This window comes from Salmo salar, chromosome ssa01 (genome assembly GCF_905237065.1).
Source record: "Salmo salar chromosome ssa01, Ssal_v3.1, whole genome shotgun sequence".
NCBI classification, from domain to species: domain Eukaryota; kingdom Metazoa; phylum Chordata; class Actinopteri; order Salmoniformes; family Salmonidae; genus Salmo; species Salmo salar.
In genome coordinates, this window is record NC_059442.1 from 72,332,682 (window position 1) to 72,352,255 (window position 19,574).

At 43.2% G+C, this 19,574-nt stretch overlaps 1 protein-coding gene across 3 annotated transcripts in view; it reads right to left on the reverse strand.

Moving 5' to 3' along the window:
* The window catches only part of LOC106608142 (anaphase-promoting complex subunit 1), a 57,113-nt gene extending 43,944 nt beyond the window's left edge, over positions 1-13,169 (reverse strand). For all 3 annotated transcript variants that reach the window (XM_014205899.2, XM_014205906.2, XM_014205888.2), the window contains exons 1-11: positions 12,945-13,169; positions 12,291-12,382; positions 11,951-12,187; positions 11,444-11,605; positions 11,221-11,263; positions 10,176-10,276; positions 9,221-9,303; positions 9,030-9,103; positions 8,643-8,788; positions 3,421-3,641; positions 2,972-3,181 (exon numbers count right to left, since the gene is read on the reverse strand). In XM_014205899.2, the coding sequence (XP_014061374.1) occupies positions 2,972-3,181; positions 3,421-3,641; positions 8,643-8,788; positions 9,030-9,103; positions 9,221-9,303; positions 10,176-10,276; positions 11,221-11,263; positions 11,444-11,605; positions 11,951-12,163 (1,253 nt within the window). In that variant the 5' untranslated portion in view covers positions 12,164-12,187; positions 12,291-12,382; positions 12,945-13,169. The remainder of the gene's footprint in view (positions 1-2,971; positions 3,182-3,420; positions 3,642-8,642; positions 8,789-9,029; positions 9,104-9,220; positions 9,304-10,175; positions 10,277-11,220; positions 11,264-11,443; positions 11,606-11,950; positions 12,188-12,290; positions 12,383-12,944) is intronic.
* Between the last annotated feature and the right edge of the window lie 6,405 nt (positions 13,170-19,574).

Below are 19,574 nucleotides of genomic sequence, written 5' to 3' on the forward strand. Positions count from 1 at the left end.
AGTACGTTCATCTCTAGTAGAGGTCGACCGATTAATCGGAATGGCCGATTAATTAGGGCCGATTTCAAGTTTTCATAACAATCGGTAATCGGTATTTTTGGCCACCGATTTTCCGATTCTTTTTTACACCTTTATTTAACTAGGCAAGTCAGATTAAGAACACATTCTTATTTTCAATGACGGCCTAGGAACGGGGGCTAACTGCCTTGTTCAGGGGGGATTCAGGGATTCGTTTTTGCAACCTTCCGGTTACTAGTCCAATGCTCTAACCACCTGCCTTACATTGCACTCCACGAGGAGCCTGCATGGCAGGCTGACTACCTGTTACGCGAGGGCAGCAAGAAGCCAAGGTAAGTTGCTAGCTAGCATTAAACTTATCTTATAAAAAAACGATCAATCTTAACATAATCACTAGGTAACTAACTACACATGGTTGATGATATTACTAGTTTATCTAACGTGTCCTGCGTTGCATATAATCGATGCGGTGCCTGTTAATTTCTCATCTAATTTGTTACATTTTTACATTTAGCAGACGCTCTTATCCAGAGCGACTTACAGTAGTGAATGCATACATTTCATAAATTTTTTCCCCCTTACGGGCCCCCCGTGGGAATCGAACCCACAACCCTGGCGCTGCAAACACCATGCTCTACCAACTGAGCCACATTCAAAACTCTATAGGGCTGACCACATTTAGTCACTCGAATCACAGCCTACTTCGACAAACGGGTGATGATTTAACAAGAGCATTTGCGAAAAAAAGCACTGTCGTTGCACCAATGTACCTAACCATAAACATCAATGCCTTTCTTTAAATCAATACACAAGTATATATTTTTTATACATTTGCTTGCTGTTTGGGGTTTTAGGCTGGTTTCTGTACAGCACTTTGAGATATCAGCTGATGTACGAAGGGCTATATAAATAAATTTGATTTGATTTGATACCTGCATATTTAGTTAATATGGCCTGCTAACATGAAATTGTGTCCCTTCTCTTGCGTTCATTGCACGCAGAGTCAGGGTATATGCAACAGTTTGGGCCGCCTGGCTCATTGCGAACTAATTTGCCAGAATTGTACGTAATTATGACATAACATTGAAGGTTGTGCAATGTAACAGGAATATTTAGACTTAGATAAAATACGGAACGGTTCCGTATTTCACTGAAAGAAAAAAACATTTTGTTTTCGAGACGATAGTTTCCGGATTCGACCATATTAATGACCTAAGGCTTGTATTTCTGTGTGTTTATTATATTATAATTAAGTTATGATTTGATAGAGCAGTCTGACTGAGCGGTGGTAGGCACCAGCAGGCTCGTAAGCATTCATTCAAACAGCACTTTCGTGCGTTTTGCCAGCAGCTCTTCGCAAATCATTGCGCTGTTTATGACTTCAAGCCTATCAACTCCCAAGATTAGGCTGGTGTAACCGATGTGAAATGGCTAGCTAGTTAGCGGGGTGCGCGCTAATAGTGTTTCAAACATCACTCGAGACTTGGAGTAGTTGCTCCCCTTGCTCTGCATGGGTAACGCTGCTTCGAGGGTGGCTGTTGTCGATGTGTTCCTGGTTCGAGCCCAGGTAGGAGCGAGGAGAGGGACGGAAGCTATACTGTTACACTGGCAATACTAAAGTGCCTATAAGAACATCCAATAGTCAAAGGTATATGAAATACAAATCGTATAGAGAGAAATAGTCCTATAATAACTACAACCTAAAACTTCTTACCTGGGAATATTGAAGACTCATGTTCAAAGGAACCACCAGCTTTCATATGTTCCTATGTTCTGAGCAAGGCACTTAAACGTTAACTTTCTTACATGGCACATATTGCACTTTTACTTTCTTCTCCAAAACTTTGTTTTTGCATTATTTAAACCAAATTGAACATGTTTCATTATTTGAGGCTAAATAGATTTTATTCATGTATTATATTAAGTTAAAATAATTGTTCATTCAGTATTGTTGTAATTGTCATTATTACAAATAAATATTTATATAGATAGATATATATATATATATAGAGAGAGATATATATATATATATATAAAAATAATAATCGGCATCGGCTTTTTTTGGTCCTCCAATAAAATCGGTATCGGCGTTGAAAAATCCTAAATCGGTCGAATCTCTAATCTCTAGGACACAGAAGGCATCTCCTTCCTGAGTGGTATGACGGCTGCGTGGTCCCATGGTGTTTATACTTGCGTACTATTGTTTGTACAGATGAACGTGGTACCTTCAGTCATTTGGAAATTGCTCCCAAGGATGAACCAGACTTGTGGAGGTCTACAATGGTTTTTCTGAGGTCTTGGCTGATTTCTTTTTGATTTTCCCATGATGTCAAGCAAAGAGGCACTGCGTTTGAAGGTAGGCCTTGAAATACATCCACAGGTACACCTCCAATTGACTCAAATGACGTCAATTAGCCTATCAGAAGCTTCTAAAGCCATGACATCATTTTCTGGAATTTTCCAAGCTGTTTAAAGGCACAGTCAACTTAGTGTATGTAAACTTCTGACCCACTGGAATTGTGATACAGTGAATTATAAGTGAAATAATCTGTCTGTAAACAATTGTTGGAAAAAGTATTTGTGCCATGCACGAAGTAGATTTCTTCACCGACTTGCCAAAACTATAGTTTGTTAACAAGAAATGTGTAGTGGTTGAAAATCAAGTTTTAATGACGCTAACCTAAGTGTATGTAAACTTCCAACTTCAACTGTATATAGTGAGCAACATATTTGAAACATCAAATCGCAATATCGAATTTCAATACATATGCAATAGCGAGAATCGCAATACATAACGTATCAGCACCTAAGTATCGTGATATCGTATCGTCAGGTCCCTGGCAATTCCCAGCCCTAATTATAAACTAGGAGTGGTTCGACCAACTAGACCACAGAGCAGGATTCATGACAACTACTGTAGCCAGCGGTGCAGAGGTGAATGTCGGACACTGACCTGTGGGAGGAAGCCGTCTCACTCCACAGCTGCTCAATGCATAAGTCAGGCACTATGGGCTCCATCTCCGGGACCAGCACAGACTCATTGGCCGTGCTGTTGGGCGAGGGCAGGAAGCTGTGCCCTCTGGGGGACGATGAGTGGTACGACATGTTAAAACGTGCCGCGACCGAAAAGGAGGGTGCCGCCATGCCAGGGGAGTGGGACCGGCTACAGACGCGTCAGAAAAGTGCAGAAGGATGGTTGGTTATGGTCCATAGTGTGGTGGTTGTAAATTAGTCATGAGCTTTTGAGGGTGAATGTTTGACGGAAACTGTGTATAATCCTGTGGGACGGCAGAGATCCTGTTTACCGTATATGGTATTTACATCCTCTTTGGGTATTTGACTCAAAGCCTGCACTCTGTAGCGTTCCAGGACCACAACTGAAGACGCCTGGTATAAACTCACCTGAGTGCAGCCATGCTGGAGATGCTGGGTGAGTGTGTCCGTGAGTGGAGGCCTGGTGATGAGGTCATCCTGTTTTGGTTGTGCAGGGCGTGGCAATGAAAGGGTGAACCGGGCGAGTCCATCCTGGAGACGTTCCTCAGGTGTGTGGTCAGAAAGCTGGGCGGCATCAGGCCTTGGGGCGTGGCTACCTGCTCCGGACACTTCAGCACTGTGGACTGCTCCTGCGAGACAGAGTTAAAAGGTGAAAGGTTCAACTAAAATGATATACAAGCTACAGATTCTGTTCCAACCCCCCCAGACAACTCATCAGAAAGCCCCCACCCTATGACCAAACTAGCAATTTAGATCAGTCTGACGTGGTCCCGATGGTGCGCGAACAAAAAGGGGCAGGGTCCGGGTGCCATTTTCACACAGTTTGGTTGCTATAGTTAGGGTCAGAGTTGGAATATTTGTTACATTGTATTTTTTACCCCCATTTGGTCCAGTTGGTTTCCTTTGTCAAAATGTCAAACTAACTAAAATGCCTAAACAAAATCATGTATACATGCAACTCATTTATTGGACAAAAATGCTCACCTTAAATCCATCTATGATAGTCTAATCATGGAGTATAACTTGAGTGTCCCAATCGTCACATTTTTACTTTTGTTGGTCTTCCAACAACATGCACAGTAAATAGGGGAGATCAGGGTGGTTGTTCCATAGGCTGGCTTTCAGAGGACTTAAGGCTCACGCACGAACGTGGATCTAGCGTTCGTCTGCCAATCACTCATTGTGCTTTGTTTTAGGGACAACTCACTGTAGATGTATGACTGCCAACTTTTTTCACGTGATTCTAAAATGTTAAATCGGTGCACACTTGGTTCGCTAATTAGGTTCAGAGGTGCTAAGTACACTCAGCCAGAAAACACAATTGCTGTGTCTGAGCTCTTAATCTATTACTCCCAATCTAGTGTGCTGTGTAGCCTAATCATAATGTTTAAGACAGAAATGTGTGACTGCTTTGCAAGAGGTCTTCAACCTGGTCAATTCATGCCAGCATCTCAAATCATTGAGTTTAGGGGAATTAGTGTGTTTTATAGGAGGTGAAAGTTTTTAAAAATATATATTATTTTCATTGTAAGGATTTTCTTCACATTTTCAAACAGTACATTTATATTTTCCAACGGGGCTATACATTTGGGCGAGTTTACTTTCCCCTCACCTGAGTTGCCTCATTTCACTGCCAAAAATAAAATGAAACCATCTAGTGTTAAGCGAAATAACACAATGTCAAATACAGGTATCCTAGTCAAATAATTAACATCCAATCACATTAACCGTTACTCTCTTGCGGGAATTCCACTAACGGTCCGTATGTAGCCAAACGTAGCTGCTGCTCATTCCGTTTGCGCGAAAATTGATAAATGGTGAAAAAAAAGTAAGGACCGCATCCATAAAGACACATACCGCTACTACCAGCAGTACTACAACTGTCAACGACAAGTTCTTCTGCTTCCACGACCACACAATCAATGCTAGCGTCAGTAATTCTACATTTGTTGTTAGCCCAGCTAGCATGGACACTGACAGTTGTGAATCTGACGCAGCCGAAGAGCTACTGCCCCCTTACCCGGTAAAGCACCGAATAGACTGGGACGTTGGACCATCGAAGAGGCGCAAATATGATGAGAACTACATTGATTTGGGGTTTACTTATATTGTGAGTAGTGCCTTTCCTCAGCCACAGTGTGTTATATGTGCAAAAGTACGATCTCACAACTCAATGAAACCTTTTTAAAGTACTTTTTAAAGTACTGGACAGCTTTGTGACATGAAATGAACTCTGGTGGTCAAAATGCGTTTGTATCTATACTGATGGGGCAAAAGCCATGACAGGGAAACATAGTGGAGTGGTAACGCACGTGCAAGAAGTTGCTCCCGACGCCACTTGGGTACACTGCAGTATCCACCGAGAGGATCTTGCTGCCAAGGGAATGCCTGACAGCTTGAAAGACATTTTGGACACTACAGTGAAAATGGTTAACTTTGTTAAAGCAAGGCCCCTGAACTCTCGTGTATTTTCTGCACTATGCAATGATATGGGCATGTAATGCTTTTACAACATACAGAAGTGTGCTGGTTATCAAGGGGCAAAGTATTGACACGTTTTTTAAAATTGAGAGAGGAACTTAGTTCTTTACTGACCCATAATTTTCACTTGTCTGACCACTTGCATGAGGACGAGTTTCTCACACGACTGGCCTATCTGGGTGATGTTTTTTCTCACCTGAATGATCTGAATCTAGGATTACAGAAACTCTCTGCAACTATATTCAATGTGCAGGACAAAATTGAGGCTATGATTAAGAAGTTGGAACTCTTCTCTGTCTGCATTAACAAGGACAACACACAGGTCTTTCCATCGTATGATTTTTTGTGTGTAAATGAACTAAAGCTTACAGACAATGTCAAATGTGATATAGCGAAGCACCTGAGTGAGTTGTGTGCGCAATTATGCAGGTACTTTCCCGAAACGGACGACACAAACAACTGGATTTGTTATCCCTATCATGCCCTGCCTCCAGTCCACTTACCGATATCTGAACAAGAGAGCCTCATCGAAATTGCAAGAAGCTGTTCTGTGAAAATTGAATTTAAATCAGAAGCCACTGCCAGATTTCTGGATTGAGCAGTGCTCAGAGTATCCTGCCTTGGCAAATTGAGCTGTTAAGACACTGATGCCCTTTGCAACCACGTACCTATGTGAGAGCGGATTCTTGGCCTTCACTAGCATGAAAACTAAATAGAGGCAAAGACTGAGTGGAAAAGGATTTAATACTGACTCTCGCCAATAGAAGCCAACATTGCAGTTATGTGCATCCTTTCAAGCACACCCTCCTTATTAATCTGCGGTGAGTTATTCACAATTTTCGATGAACAAATATGGTTTTATATGTAAGATGGTTAAATAAAGAGCAAAATGATTGATTATTATTACAGTTGAAGTGGGAAGTTTATATACACTTAGGTTGGAGTCATTAAAACTCGTTTTTCAACCACTCCACAAATTTCTTGTTAACAAACTAAAGTTTGCCAAGTCGGTAAGGACATCTACTTTGTGCATGACACAAGTAATTTTTCCAACAATTGTTTACAGACAGATTATTTCACTTATAATTCACTGTATCACAATTCCAGTGGGTCAGAAGTTTACATACACTAAGTTGACTGTGCCTTTAAACAACTTGGAAAATTCCAGAAAATGATGTCATGGCTTTAGAAGCTTCTGATAGGCTAATTGACATCATTTGAGTCAATTGGGGCGTACCTGTAGATGTATTTCAAGGCCTACCTTCAAACCTAGCGCCTCTTTGCTTGACAACATGGGAAAATCAAAAGAAATCAGCCAAGACCTCAGAAAAAAATTGTAGACCTCCACAAGTCTGGTTCATCCTTGGGAGCAATTTCCAAACGGCTGAAGGTACCACGTCCATCTGCACAAACAATAGTACGCAAGTATAAACACCATGGGACCACGCAGCCGTCATACCACTCAGGAAGAGACGTGTTCTGTCTCCTTTCTAGGGAGTTTTTCCTAGGGAGTTTTTCCTAGCCACCGTGCTTCTTTCACATGCTTTGCTTGCTGTTTGGGGTTTTAGGCTGGGTTTCTGTACAGCACTTTGAGAATATCAGCTGATGTACGAAGGGCTATATAAAAAGAAATTTGATTTGAATTTGATTTGATCCTAGAGATGAACGTACTTTGGTGCGAAAAGTGCAAATCAATCCCAGAACAGCAGCAAAAGGACCCTGTGAAGATGCTGGAGGAAACAGGTACAAAAGTATCTATATCGGCAAAGTCCTATATCGGCAAAACCTGAAAGGCCACTCATCAAGGAAGAAGCCACTGCTCCAAAACCGCTATAAAAAAAGCCAGACTTCCGTTTGCAACTGGACATGGGGACAAAGATCGTACTTTTTGGAGAAATGTCCTCTGATATGATGAAACAAAAATATGCTATGTTTGGAGGAAAAGGGGGACGCTTGCAAGCTGAAGAACACCAACCCTACCGTGAAGCATGGGGGTGGCAGCATCATGTTGTGGGGGTGCTTTGCTGCAGGAGGGACTGCTGCACTTCACAAAACAGATGGCATCATGAGGGAGGAAAATGATGTGGATATATTGAAGCAACCTCTCAAGACATCAGTCAGGAAGTTAAAGCTTGGTCGCAAATGGGTCTTCCAAATGGACAATGACCCCAAGCATACTTCCAAAGTTGTGGCAAAATGGCTTAAGGACAACAAAGTCAAGGTATTGAAGTGGCCATCACAAAGCCCTAACCTCAATCCTATAGAAAATTTGTGGGCAGAACTGAAAAAGCGTGTATGAGCAAGGAGGCCTACAAACCTGACTCAGTTACACCAGCTCTGTCAGGAGGAATGGGACAAAATTCACCCAACTTATTGTGGGAAGCTTGTGGAAGGCTACCCGAAACGTTTGACCCAAGTTAAACAATTTAAAGGCAATGGTACCAAATACTAATTGAGTATATGTAAACTTCTGACCCACTGGGAAAGTGATGAAAGAAATAAAAGTTGAAATAAATCCATCATTCTCGTTACTATTATTCTGACATTTCACATTCTTAAAATAAAGTGGTGATCCTAACTGACCTAACACAGAGAATTATTACTAGGATTAAATGTCAGGAATTGTGAAAAACTGAGTTTAAATGTATTTGGCTAGGGTGTATGTAAACTTCTGACTTCATCTGTATTTGTGCCCTGGTCCTATAAGAGCTTTGTCACTTCCCACGAGCCAAGTTGTGACAAAAACTCACACTCATTATTATGTTTAATAAATGTATCGTATAGTGTGTGGCAGGCTTACAATGATGGCAAAAAAAAACATTTGAGAGAGTGCGCTGACCCTGGTGCTAGAAGGGGTATGCAGCTGGAGGTTGAATGTTTGAAGGGGTACGGGACTATAAAAAGTTAAGGAACCACTGGTGTAAGGAAACCAACGTGTCATTTTGTAATTATCCCTGGCCCGAGTCGGACCAATTTAAATCCATCCTTAGGGGTCGTAGATAGGCCTTTGAGTCATCACTCTTGCTATGATGAGAATTATTTACCAATTCCATTGATGCCATGAACATTACATTTTCTATTACTGAAGAACCACAGAGGAAGCAGTAATGGAACAGTAATAACAGTGTTGTTCTTGCATGTTATCTTACATCTGGAGTGACTTTGCGCAGCGCCCACACAGAGTGTATGCACTGCACGGTGTCGTATGTCATGACAATGGAGGGCTCGCAGTTGGAGAAGACGATTTTCATGGTGCTGTCAGAGACGTACTGCACACGTGCAGCCTCGAACAGACCTGCCAGAGACACAGGAGATGAGCAATTAACAAGCCATAATGGGGCCAGCAATTAAGGTACCGGTAGTCAGCTAACAGGGCAGCCAAGGAGTGCAAGAGGGCCAACAATATGCTGGCTCCAACATTCAGGTTTCAACATCCATTATAGTTTATTTGTATGGTGGTTTCCGCCGTGCTCTTTGTAAACACAATGTCAAACAAATTGTGACAATTTCTATGTATGCGTGTTTGAGAGTCTCACCTGTAGGCCTGCACACCACTGGGGCAATCTCATCCAGAGGGTGCAGCATGCTGAATACTGTGGGAAGAGGTTCCCTGAAAACAGAGAAACAAACAGTGGTATGTTCAAAACAAACTCTACTGACACACTAGCATGAACCAAAATATATCAGAAACAGCAGGGTGTGTGCATAACAGGTTTCTGCTGTGTACCTGGGAGGACTCTGAGAAGCATCGGGTGCAGAGTTTTTGCGTTCTAACAGCAGACCAAACTTAGTAGGCCACAGATTAGAGACCTGTAAAAGGCGAGAGTCACAGGACTTAATTTCATGAAATTCTATCAAGGTGATGGTGGAGAAAAATTTGATAAGCATGATTTGTCAACCCTTGAATGGCTCACTAAAGAAACAGGCAGTTAGCATTTTCATAGTATCTCGTAGGAAAAGAGACATGTCCCTATTTACAGTAGAATAATGGTGGAGTCTGACAGCGGCTAGTGAGTCATGTCTTATCAAATATAACTGAACTGGTTAAAAAATGTATTTAAAATTTTTTTAAAAATGCATCCACCAATACAAATCTGGTCGGTAAATGTGGACCCAATCAACATCAGCTAAATTAGCTCCCAAGAAAGCAACGTAATTTACCCTGCATGTCACAATGTAGACTTACGCAATGTTTTTCCCGCAAATCACCAGGAAAACAAAACCAAATTCAAATCATATCAAGTGGACTTCGATGTGAAAAAGAATCACACATAAATGCAGAGGCAGTTAATTGCATGATGGTGTTTTTCATTGTAATCTGAAGCCTCTTGTCAGCTGTCAGTGAGCCAAATCCCCCATTACCATTGGTTAAAAAGACAATGGACTGGTCCTGGAGAATATCAATAACTGTGTAAACAACAATAAATACTGTCCATATCTGCTAGTTCTCCTTAAGGGATTCTAACGAGGAAATTAAAACAGCCAGGACTGGGAGACATATTTTACAAAATGTACAAATATCTAACAAATGTTCAAAGTAAATCACATTTCATCACAAGTAGTACATCACCAAATTCAACATGTAATGAACACCATGAAACGTCAAATGACAGATTATCCAGCGATGATAGCACACATTTTAGACAATGTAACAGCATACCAATCAGTGATGAGGAACTCACCTGAAAGGGTAGAGGGGAGATAAAGTCCTTCCCTGTCACACTGTGCACATTCACGCAGCTGCTCTGGACAATACACACTGTCTGCTCCAAAATCTCCTGCTCTGGAATACAATAGAGCAAATTAACCTCTTCACAATATTACTGAGATATAAAAAAATATATAAAAATTGTTTTAAATATACAGTACAAGTCAAAAGTTTGGACACACCTACTCATTCAAGAGCCCAGCAGAAGAACCAGAGTTAGTTCTGCAGAGGATAAATTCATTTGAGTTACCAGACTCAGAAATTGCAGCCCAAATAAATTCTTCACAGAGTTCAAGTAAGAGACACATCCCAACATCAACTGCAGAGGGGACTGCGTGAATCAGGCCTTCGTGGTCCAATTGCTGCAAAGAAGCCACTACTAAAGGACACCAATAAGAAGAAGAGACTTGCTTGGGCCAAGAAACACGAGCAATGGACATTAGACTGGTGGAAATCTGTCCTTTGGTCTGATGAGGCCAAATTAGAGATTTTGTGAGACGCAGAGTAGGTTAACGGATAATCTCCGCATGTGTGGTTTCCACCGAGGCTGTGTAAGGGCTGTTTCACCAAGAAGGAGAGTAATGCATCAGATGACCTGGCCTCCACAATCACCCGACCTCAACCCAATTAAGATGGTTTGGGATGAATTGGACCGCAGAGTGAAGGAAAAGCAGCCAACAAGTGCTCATCATATGTGGGAACTCCTTCAAGACTGTTGGAAAAGCATTCCAGGTGAAGCTGGTTGAGTGTGCAAAGCTGTCATCAAGGCAAAGGGTGGCTACTTTGAAAAATCTCAAATATATTTTGATTTGTTTAACACTTTTTTGGTTACTACATGATTCCATGTGTTATTTTGATGTCTTCACTATTATTATACAATGTACAAAATAGTCAATATAAAGAAACGCTGTTGAATGAGTAGGTGTGTCCAAAATATTGACTGGTACTGTACATCAATGAGCTCTAGAATTTTATGAAAATAAATTGTGACGATGAGGATGTGGCATCGGCCTACTTACCATCTTTCTTCTTTTGTGGAATACCAAAGTTACACCATAATGCCTGAAAAGGGAGGGAGAGAGATATTACTGGATATACATCCTGAAAAAAAAGTATTTATTGACAAGCTGACTAATATCTTAATGTTGACGATGACAGACATGCCATATAATGTACACACTGTATGTAGGTATGCATGTATGTTTAATATGACGTTTAGTTTGATCTGGTGATTTTGATTACCTGTTGTACTGGACTGTCCACGGTAAAAGCTTTGTAGACATGGGAGGCTTGACTCTTGCTCCCTTTGCTCCATATGACCATGTTTCCTGCTGCATAGAGCTCCTCATCATACTCCATCTCATCACTGTCCACACTGGAACCCTTTCTCAGCAACCAGCATTCCTGCAAACAGACACACAATAGTGAAAACAATCTCCTTACTCGGCTTATGTATCAAACAGAACCAGCACACAACAGAAAGCGCTTTAAAGAAAAGTATACACCTGAAACCATAAGCCATAAGCCGAGTAAGGCTTATGTATCAAACAGAACCAGCACACAACAGAAAGCGCTTTAAAGAAAAGTATACACCTGAAACCATAAGCCGAGTAAGGAGATCTTATTTGAACCAAAGCAAGGAAGCTATCTGGCAAACATGTTATTTATCCCAGATATAGCTATACATATTTATCAGTAGCACCCTGTAAATGTGAGAGAAGATGACCAAGAGTTTCCCCCCAGTCTTACCCTCTTCTTCTCCTGTAGAGTGACCTCCTGGAGGGAGCCCACCAGACCGGCTGCTCCATCTGAGGACCAGAGCTCAGAGGCTGGCTGCAACTGCCGGAGCTGCAGGTTCACAGCGTTTGGGTGGTTCTTGCAGTGCTCACGGCCAAACGGGCCAAACGACTGCAATTCCCCTGCGGCTATCATTGTGGCTCTCTCTTCATAGACGTTCGACATGAGTTCCAGATATCAGCATTATTTCTGAGCGAGAAACAGAGAGAGATCGTGTATGTTACTGCATGAAGTCAAATACATTATAAACATCTGACAGTACATCACTTAGTGATATCCTGTTACACTTCACCTGTAGAATGCTGTGAAATACTTCGAAAATCCAATGAGACCAGTGATGAGGCAGAGTGTTCACCAGACTGAAGGGATGCTCAGGTCTGGAAACTTGAGTGAAATGACATGACAACATGTTGGTCAGAGTCAAGAAGTTATACTAACGTTAGTTGGGCAGCTCATTGTGAATTGTTTATTTTGGTAGCCAACTCAACTGCTAACTTAGGTAGAACATGCTCAACGGCAGACACGTAGCTAACTATAACAACTTACTAATTATAGCTAGATAACTATTAAAATACTGCAGCTAGCAATAGCCTTGAAGATAAAATAATTGTAGCTAGCTACTGTCTGTGGTCATCATTATTATTGTTGTATCATGACTTAAGCTAAATAGCTAGCAAGCAATTGGCTTGAAGCTAGGCTAACCGGTTAACTATTTCAGTAGCAAAACGTTCAGCATGAAAGACTCATGTTATAACAGATTGCTAATATTAGCTGGACACCTTGCGTAAACTTCAAGTACACATATAAATAACGTTGAGTGTCGCATTTTTGTGTCTGGCTAACTAGCTAGCAACCATGTTTAGATTAGCATACTGTCATACATGCAGTGTCTAGCTGGCTAGCTAACGTTAGCTAGCTAGCATGCTACCGTGGCACAGGCGCGAACCTGATAATAAGGAATAGTCTGGCTCTTGTCTCGGAGTCCTTGTCTTTTCTTTATATGACTCTTCCTGGAGTACCACTTAGTCAGTATTGTCAACATAAAAACACCTTAAAGCAACACATAAAATAAGAATATAGCTAGCACATCAATTTTTCAAATGTGCGCGGACATCTTGCTGTCCCGAGATTCTTCTCCTCACTTTATCAACCAATCAAGTACGAAGGAGGGAAGTGACGTGTCAAGTGGTTATATTTCCATATTTATATTTTCAGCAATAGATACATTGTAGCCAGAGAGAATGTACAAAGTAAATGAAACCTGTTTGACTATGGAACATACACTATATATACAAAAGTATGTGGACACCCCTTGAAATTACTGGATTCGGCTATTTCAGCCACACCCGTTGCTGACAGGCGTATAAAATCGAGCACACCGCCATGCAATCTCCATAGACAAACAGTGGCAGTAGAATGGCCTTACTGAAGAGCTAACTGACTTTCAACGTGGCACCATCATAGGAGGCCACCTTTTATTTTATTTATTTACCCTTAATTAAAATTTTTGCCTTAAATGACATACCCAAATTTAACTGCCTGTAGCTCAAATCCAGAAGCAAAGATATGCATACTCTTCATACCATTTGAAAGGAAACACTTTGAAGTTTGTGGAAATGTGAAATTAATGAAGGAGAATATAACACATTCAATCTCGTAAAAGATAATACAAAGAAAAAAGCATGCGTTTTTTTGTACCATCATCTTTGAAATGCAAGAGAAAGGCCATAATGTATTATTCCAGCACAGGCACAATTTAGATTTTGCCCACTGGATGACAGCAGTGTATGTGCAAAGTTTTAGACTGACCCAATGAACCATTGCATACCTGTTCAAAATGTTGTATCAAGATTGCCCAAATGTGCCTAATTGGTTTGTTAATACATAATTGTGCACTCTCCTCAAACAATATCATGGTATTATTTCACTGTAATAGCTACTGTAAATTGTACAGAGCAGTTAGATTAACAAGAATTTAAGCTTTCTGCACATATCAGATTTGTTTACGTCCTGGGATTCTTTTTTTTTACTTACAACCTCATGCTAATCACATTAGCCTACATTAGCTCAACCATCTGGCAGGGGGACACCGATCCCGTAGAGATTTTAATATAGGCCATGCCCAAATTTGTTCCATTATTTTTAATTGTGATTGATGTTCACAAATGCAGGGGACATAGGGACTAGAGACGGATGTGCCTGATCAATATGAGTTTAATAGAAAGATTTAGCAAGCTATTCCTTCCCACAGTGTGCCTGCTAAACTAGGTAGACCTCGCTGACAATAATCCTGTTTGTCCCGAGGTATATCACAAAAGAGTGTGCCTCCACACCTGTTATTGATTTTTCATACAGTGCATTCGGAAAGTATTCACACCTTTGACTTTTTCCACTTTTTGTTGTTACAGACTTATTCTAAAATGTATTAAATCCTTTTTTTCATCATCAATGTACACAAAATACCCCATAATAACAAAGCATAAACAGGTGTTTAGAATTTTTTGCAAATGTATAAAAAATGTAAAACCGAAAATATCACATTTACATAAGTATTTTTTGAAGCACCTTTGGCAGCGATTACAGCCTTGAGTCCAATCCTGCATTGTATTGGCTGTGTGCTTAGGGTCGTTGTCCTGTTGGAAGGTGAACCTTCGCCCCAGTCTGAGGTCCTGAGCGCTATGTAGAAGGTTTTCATCAAGAATCTCTCTCTGTACATTGCTACATTCATCTTTGCCTCGATCCTGACGAGTCTCCCAGTCCCAGCCGCTGAAATCCCCACAGCATGATACCGCCACCACCATGCTTCACCGTAGGGATGGTGCCAGGTTTCCTGCAGATGTGACGCTTGACATTCAGGTCAAAGAGTTCAATCTTGGTTTCATCAGACCAGAGAATCTTGCTTCTCATGGTCTGAGAGTCTTTAGGTGCCTTTTGGCAAGCGGGCTGTTGTGTATTTTACTGCGGTGTGGCTTCTCTCTGGCCACTCTACCATAAAGGCCTGATTGGTGGAGTGCTGCAGAGATGGTTGTCCTGGAAGGTCCACAGAGGAACTCTAGAGCTCTGTCAGAGTGACCAATGGGTTCTTGGTCACCTCCCTGACCAAGGCCCTTCTCCCCCGATTGCTCAGTTTGGCCAGGTGACCAGCTCTAGGAAGGGTCTTGGTAGTTCCAAACTGCTTACATTTAAAAATGATGGAGGCCACTGTGTTCTTGTGGACCTTCAATGCTGCTAAATATTTTTTGTTACCCTTCCACAGATCTTTGCCTCGACACAATCCTGTCTCAGAGCTCTACGGACAATTCCTTTGACCTTATGGCTTGGTTTTTGCTCTGACATGCACTTGTAACAGTGTAGGTTCCGTCCCTCTCTTCGCCCCAACCCGGGCTCGAACCAGGGACCCTTGCACACATCAACAACTGACACCCCACGAAGCATCGTTACACATGGCGCCACAAAAGCGCGATGGGTAACGATGCAACGCAAGGGGAACAACTACTTCAGGTCTCAGAGCGAGTGACGTCACCGATTGAACCGCTAATAGCGCGCACCACCGCTACCTAACTAGCCATTTCACATCGGTTACACTCACCCCCCCTTTGACCTCCTCCTTTTCCGCAGCAACCAATGATCCGGGTCAACAGCATCAATGTAACAGTGTAGGTTCCGTCCCTCTCTTCGCCTCAACCCGGGCTCGAACCAGGGACCCTTGCACACATCAACAACTGACACCCCACGAAGCATCGTTACCCATCGCGCCACAAAAGCCGCGGCCCTTGCAACGCAAGGGGAACAACTACTTCAGGTCTCAGAGCGAGTGACGTCACCGATTGAACCGCTAATAGCGCGCACCACCGCTAACTAACTAGCCATTTCACATCGGTTACACACTGCCAACTGTGGGACCTTAAACAGACAGGTGTGTGCCTTTCCAAATCATGTCCAATCCATTGAATTTACCACAGGTGGACTCGGGAAACAGGATCCACCTGAGCTCAATGTCTAGTCTCATAGCAAATGGTATGAATACTTGAATAATATGAATAAGGTATTTCTGTTTTTTGTCATTATGGGGTATTGTGTGTAGAATGATGACAAAATGTGGAAAAAGGGAAGGGGTCTGAATACTTTCCGAATGCACTATATACAGTGTAGATGATATCCAGAGAGCCAACTCCTCAGAGAGTTAAATTCACTATTTATCTTGTTAGTATTGAAGGAAATGTAAAACATGGCTCTACCTCTGAGAGCAGTGCAGAGAGGCAAAGCTGTAATGTGATTGGATCTGATGACTGGTGGTCCCAGGAGTGTTGTAGGGTGGTTTGTGGCTTTGAATACTGGACTAATGAAGCACTGAGACCATTACTGGTCATAATGTTTTCCATATGGCTTGAGACACAAATGTATTTACAGAATTAGTTGGGATGCAATGAAGAAGAACTTTGCTTAATTGATCCATTACAGGGATTTCAGCCTAAAACAGGACAATGATAACAGGTCCCCCATGGGCCCAAAATAAGGTGTGCCATAAGCCTACAGTGTGTGTTTTATATGGGCCCATCAGGGCTCAAAGTTATTGTTTTTTATTGCCTAAATTCAATATTTTCTCAAATGCAGTAGCTTAGCAAAGTCGAGATCTTGAATGAAATGTGGATTTTGTTCTTTAAATAAAACTAAGTACACGGTTTAGAACATTGTAACGGTCGTCGTAAGGAGTGGACCAAAATGCAGCGGGTAAAGTGCTCATCTTCTTATTTATTAAAGGAAAAACACTTAAACAAAACAAACAACGAAAACAGTCCAATAAGGCACACAGACTATACTGGAAACAACCACCCACAAACACAAGTGAAAAACGAACACACTTAAATATGGCCTCCAATTAGAGACAACGACAACCAGCTGCCTCTAATTGGAGGTCATTGAAAAACACAACATAGAAATAAAAAACTAGAATAAACATAGAAATAGAAAATATAGAACATAAATCAAAAACCCCGAAACACACAAAACAAACACCCCCTGCCACGCCCTGACCAAACTACAATAACAAATAACCACTTTTACTGGTCAGGACATGACAGTACCGCCCCCCCCAAAGGTGCAGACCCCGAATGCACCTCAAAGCAAAAACCCCACAAAAAAAACTTAAAGGGAGGGTGGCCACCATCAACGACGGCTCCCGTGCTACACCCCCCCAATCCTCCAACTACGGAGGTGGCACTGGCTCCGGCCTTAGTCCCCATTCTAACCTGCACACCCCCGCTGAAGGCTCAGGGCTGTAGACCACTGCTAAAGGCTCTGGGCTGAGGTGCGTCGCTGGAGACCTCGGGCTGAGGTGCGTCGCTGGAGACCTCGGGCTGAGGTGCGTCGCTGGAGACCTCGGGCAGAGGTACGTTGCTGGAGGGCTCCGGGCTGAGGTGCGTCTCTGCAGGCTCCGGACTGAGGTGGGCCGTCTCTGCAGGCTCCGGACTGAGGTGGGCCGTCTCTGCAGGCTCCGGACTGAGGTGGGCCGTCTCTGCAGGCTCCGGACTGAGGTGGGCCGTCTCTGCAGGCTCCGGACTGTGGGGGGCCGTCTCTGCAGGCTCCGGACTGTGGGGGGCCGTCTCTGCAGGCTCCGGACTGTGGGCCGTCTCTGCAGGCTTCGGACTGTGGGCCATCGCCGGAAGCACTGGACGGGGAACTGTCGCCGGAAGCTCTGGATGGGGAACTGTCGCCGGAAGCTCTGGATGGGGAACTGTCGCCGGAAGCTCTGGACTGGGACTGCGCACTGAAGGCCTGATGCGTGGGGCTGGCTTAGGAGGCGCCAGACTAGTAACCCGCACCACAGGGCTAGTGCGAGGAGCAGGACGTACTGGACTGGGCAGGCGCACTAGAGGCCTGATGCGTGGGGCTGGCTTTGGAGGCGCCAGACTATTGACACGCACCGCAGGGCTAGTGCGAGGAGCAGGAACAGGATACACTGGGTCTTGAAGACACACTGGAGGTCTGGAGCGCACAGCCTGCACAACCCGTCCTGGCTGAGTTGTTACTGTAGCCCGGCACGGGCGGAGTGCTGGCAGAGGGCGAACTGGGCTGTGCTGAGGAATGATGGCTGCCGTGCGTAGAGCAGGCACAGGGTAGCCTGGGCCTAGGAGACGCACTGGTGGCCAGATATGCTGAGCAGGCATACTCCTTCCTGGCTGGATGCCCATTCTAGCACGGCACTTGCGGGGGGCTGGTATCGACCACAACGGACTGTGTGTGCAGATGGGCGAGACCGTGCGCACTTCCGCATAGCACGGTGCTCTCCACGCCAAACGCTTCCCATAATAAGCACGGGGAGTTGGCTCAGGGCTAACCCTTGGCTCAGCCAAACTACCCGTGTGCCCCCCAAAAAATGTTTTGGGGCTGCCCCCTCACCTCCTGAAATGGAGGATATAATGCATCATACCTCCGTCATTCTGCCTTAGCTGCCTCCAGGTATTCCCTCGGTCGCCAGTACTCCCCAGCCTGCCTCCAGGGTCCCTTTCCATCCAATATTTCCTCCCATGTCCACGACTCCAAGTAGCTCTCCTGCTGCTCCTTCCTCCGCTGCTTGGTCCTTCTTTGGTGGGTGGTTCTGTAACGGTCGTCGTAAGGAGGGGACCAAAATGCAGCGGGTAAAGTGCTCATTTTCTTATTTATTAAAGGAAAAACACTTAAACAAAACAAACGACGAAAACAGTCCAGTAAGGTGCACAGACTATACTGGAAACAACCACCCACAAACACAAGTGAAAAATGAACACACTTAAATATGGCCTCCAATTAGAGACAACGACAACCAGCTACCTCTAATTGGAGGTCATTGAAAAACACAACATAGAAATAGAAAACTAGAATAAACATAGAAATAGAAAATATAGAACATAAATCAAAAACCCCGAAACACACAAAACAAACACCCCCTGCCACGACCTGACCAAACTACAATAACAAATAACCCCTTTTACTGGTCAGGACGTGACAAACATACCAATGATCTATGTTTGTAAATGTTCAATTTCCATGTTCAACTTGCCCTTGGTTTGCCAGCAAAAGGGAAGATGATATGTGTCCTTCATGGTCTTCACTCTGAGGAAAGTCCTCTCCCTCAGTCTTGATTTATTGGACCTAGTTTTGCCATATAATTTCCTCTATTTGGGATCCATTACTCATAAGATCCAGGTGGACCTTTACCCTGGTGAGGGAACCCATAAATGGGGATAAAGTAATCCACTGGGTAGTGAGTTCCTCAGGCAAACTATGTAAAACTGACTCACCATGAGGGCGTGGCTGTCTGTCATATTAGACCCTGGCCCGTAAATCAGTCTGTCAGTGCCAATTTGGCAACAAACACATCTCCATTATTCAGCGGCTAGATAATCTAAACCACAATAGGCTCTAACAAGCTGTGGCATTCCCCAGCATCCGACTCATGGCCAGGTGTTTTCTGTTGTGTGTTCTGTCCATTAGGTATTGGAGCATGACGAAGGATCAATTTATAACTCACGTAATGTATTATCCATATTCATGTGACGTGATGCTGACATTATTGCTGGATGACTGGGTGTCTGTG